We start from the raw sequence: 3,458 nt of genomic DNA, 5'->3' as shown, positions 1-3,458 counted from the left end.
GCTACTGGGTGGTGCTGCTCATGCTCTACCTGGCCATCGTGGCCCGGCGCTGCGGGAAGCGGCCGGAGCAGTACGGGCTGGCCTTCGCCGAGGTGTGAGGGGCAGGGGGCAGAGCGGAGCAAGTGCAATGGGCAGGGAGGGGAGGGGATGAGAGGGGAGATGTGGGGGGCTCCATCCCGCTCGGGCTTCGGTTTTTGTTGTGGGTTTTTGCGTTGCCGTCCAAGGGCTGAGATGAGGCCGGGAGGAGCCCGGGGCCCCGTGGAGGCGCGCCCCGCGGCTCCGGTGCTGGAGGAAGCGAGGCGACCTCCCTGGCCAAGGGTCGGAGGCCAGTTCCTGGGCGTGCCGCCCCGGCGGGGCCCGTTGGACGACGCTTCCCCGCGCGGCGGTGCAAATGCCTCGTGTACCTCGTGGGAGAGGCCCTGAGCAGATTTACCCAGGACCAGCGCGAGCCGACAAAGGCTCGTGTTGGGGCGCGGCAGGGCCTCCCCGGAGGCGCTGGCGCCTGGCCCTGCCTGCGGGAACCAGGGACAGGCAGAGGGTGGATTAGCGGCGGCTGGGCCCACGCAGAGCTGGGCTTTGCCGGTCTCGGGCTTCTGCGGTGCTGCATCCCCGCAGCGCTGGCCCTGCTCTCCCAAGGCAGGGAGGTGTCTTCAGACAGCGTGTCGGCCCTGCCGCCTCGGGCACCCCCCGACCCCCCCGTCGTGCAGAGTGGGGCTGGCGATCCTGTGGTGCTTTATGGGGGGGCACCCACCGTCCTTCCCATGGTGCTTCATCTCCAGCACGGCAGCCCTGGGCACGGGGCTGAGCCCGAGCCGTCCCCGCCGGCACTGCCAGCCAGAGGTGCTCCCAGCTCTGCTCCTGCGCGGGCCCTGGGCCAACTGGCACCCCCAGCCCTCGCGGTGCCCCCGTGCTAATGAATCTACCAGCAGTGCTGCCTACAAGAGCCATAACCTCCTGCTGCTCGCCCCGGGGCAGGGCTGTCCGTGGGGGCTGCTGCTCTGCTGTTTCCCTCCAGCTGCCTCCGCCCTGGCCAGCCGGCGCTCCCAGGAGGAGCACGTGCAGATCCGAGCCACGGGCCCATGGTGCTTGTATTGTACCCATCCGTCCTTCGTCCAGAGGCTGTGAACAGTGGCAGTGGGGCCTGGGGCCTCCCCACAGCTCGGCCTGCAGCCAGGGGGCTGGGGGGTGCTGGGGTGCAGGGGCTCAGTGAAGCCCTGGCGCTGGGAACTGCCCTGGTGCTGCTGAGTGGCTGATCCCATCCCTGGCTGGGCTGTCCAGGCCCCTGGTGTAACAGCAGAGCCTGGCCCGGCCCAGCACCAGCTTTGCCTGGCTCCGGGGCTCTGGCAGAGCAGGGGTCCACGCTGGCATGTCTCCAGGCCTGCCAACCTGTACTGGTGTGGGGCTGTGCCCGGCGCTTCTGCAGAGCTCCTGGCAAGGGACAAGGTGAGGCTGGGAACACACCGCCCGAGGCAGAGAGCAAGGAGCAGCCAGGCCCCAGGGGCTGGGCATGGGCAGGGAAGGCCTGTGGCCTGCTCTCCAGCCCCCTGCACCCTGCCAGCCGGGGTGGAGCTTTGCCTGTGCACTCCTTCAGCCAAAGACCTCGGGGGAGCAGAGACCCTGCCCAAGACCCAGCTGTGGGAGCAACCCTGCCTGCCGGCAGCCTGGGCCTTGCTAGCCCCCTTGATGGGGCAGGGTCTCCGGTAGTGTCACCGTAATGCAGCCACTGCAATGCAACTGCCCCAGGCAGGCTGCGCTGGCCCTGGGCACCCGGTGCTGTGCCAGCTGCCCTCCAGGCCCAGGGGGCTCAGGGCAGCGTTGTTGGCTCGTGGCTGCCGGTCAGCTCTGGCTTGCAGGGGACGGGGTCCCCGCTCAGTGTTTGAGTCCCGCTGGGTGGGGCAGGGGCTGCAGTGCAGGCTCCAGCAGGCACCAGGCCTCCATGCCTCCAGTGTGGCTGGACCCTGCTGGCTGGGCTCTGGTGCTGGCTCCATGTAGGGGCCGTGCAGCTGGCAGGGAGGGAGCCTGGCACGTGTAGGGCTGGCCCTGACCAGCCAGGGGCAGGTGCTTTGGCAGAGGGAACAGCCCCCATCGCCACACGTAGTCCGGGCTGGCCACTCCATGCCCGCTTTTCAGGGCAAAAACCTTTCTACCATTGCGCGCTGGGATTTTTTTATTTAATACAAGGTTTTTAGACGCCTTTTATAGCTCTCGGGGATTTCCACTGACGCCGAGTGTTTGTAAAGCTATTTATTTTTTACCTGTGTTTTTTCATATTTTGGAAGGTCTGTTTTTATATCCCGACGGGTTTGTCACAATAAAGACACTTGCACACAGGGCGGCTGCTGTGTCTGTGCTGCCCACGGTCGCCATCCCGGGGGGCGGGGCGGGGGCAGCGGTGCCACCTGCCCGGCTGCGTTGGCAGAGCTAGGCCCACTGTACACGGTCGGCCCCACTCCAGCCGCTCTGGGCAGCAAGGGGGGCAACCTGGACCTGCCCCAAGGGATGCGCCCCAGGTGCTGCAGGCAGGGAGCTGGGGTCACCCATGTGTGGGTGTGAGGGGCTCTGGCCACAATACGGAGTCACGGGGCTGCCACGGGGAAAGGAGCAGGGCTCGTGGCCCAAAAACACCTGCCCCTGGGGTGGGAGCCGGGCGCGGTCTGGGCTGGGCGTTCCCAGGGGAGGGCTCGGCCCCTCACAGCCGCTTGGGCACGTTGGTGATGATGGGCTTGGGGCGGGTCTTGAAGAGCAGCTTGGTCTTGATCAGGGCGGTCACCAGGTAGTGGGTGCCGGGGCTGGAGTCGGCCCCATGCTCGCTGGCTCCGCGCTTGGTCAGGACGGCGAAGGGCTTCTCCAGGCGCACGGTCTTCCCGTACAGGATGTGGTGACCCACGATGAGCACGGGGACCCCCTGGCAGGGAGAGGGCAGGCACGGGGTCAGAGACCGGCACGGCCTGGCCCCTCGCACGCCGGCGGAGGGAGGAGAGGACCCCGCGGCAGCTGGAGGAGAAGCCCCTCACCTCGCTGGTGTAGTGCAGGTCTCCCAGGAGGCTTCCGGCCAGCCCGGTGCTGTAGCGAGCCTGGATCTCTCCCTGCAGCTCCACCAGCACCCACTCCTCCAGGCCCCCGGCCCCGGGCCTGCAAGCAGAGGGCTGGGAGCTGCACAGCGCTCGGGGCCCAGGAGCGAGCCAGGCACGGCGAGACGCCAGGGTGCCCGTGGGCCCCCCCCGAGCTCTGGGCTCTGGTGCCCGAGGGGAATGAGACGTGGCAACCCCCCCGCCGCCCCCCAGAGAGGGGGGGAGCCCAACTCACCTGGACACCACGATCTGCACCATGCTCCCGCCCTGCAAAGCACAGCGCGGCGCGGCGCGGGCCGCGTCAGGAGCGGGGAGCTGCTCTCCACCCGCGGGTCCGACCGCCCCGCCCCGCCCCCATCAGCCGGGCGCAGGCACCGCGAAGCGCGG

The 3,458-nt window shown here is 68.7% G+C and overlaps 2 protein-coding genes across 2 annotated transcripts in view; one reads left to right on the top strand and one right to left on the bottom strand.

The window, feature by feature from the left end:
- The window catches only part of HAS3 (hyaluronan synthase 3), a 33,450-nt gene extending 32,325 nt beyond the window's left edge, over positions 1-1,125 (top strand). The window contains 2 exon segments of the mRNA XM_019505243.1: positions 780-840; positions 1,016-1,125. Coding sequence (XP_019360788.1) covers positions 780-840; positions 1,016-1,125 — 171 coding nt within the window.
- Positions 1,126-2,410: 1,285 nt separating this feature from the next.
- CHTF8 (chromosome transmission fidelity factor 8) overlaps positions 2,411-3,458 on the bottom strand; it is a 1,754-nt gene continuing 706 nt past the window's right edge. The window contains exons 2-4 of the mRNA XM_019505362.1: positions 3,307-3,338; positions 3,015-3,132; positions 2,411-2,905 (exon numbers count right to left, since the gene is read on the bottom strand). Coding sequence (XP_019360907.1) covers positions 2,690-2,905; positions 3,015-3,132; positions 3,307-3,329 — 357 coding nt within the window. The 5' untranslated portion in view covers positions 3,330-3,338 and the 3' untranslated portion in view covers positions 2,411-2,689. The remainder of the gene's footprint in view (positions 2,906-3,014; positions 3,133-3,306; positions 3,339-3,458) is intronic.

This window comes from Gavialis gangeticus, unplaced genomic scaffold (genome assembly GCF_001723915.1).
Source record: "Gavialis gangeticus isolate Ggan-Ray unplaced genomic scaffold, GavGan_comp1, whole genome shotgun sequence".
Taxonomy (NCBI): Eukaryota; Metazoa; Chordata; order Crocodylia; family Gavialidae; genus Gavialis; species Gavialis gangeticus.
Note: the sequence above shows the minus strand (reverse complement) of the source record. Positions and strands in the feature narration are given on the sequence as shown.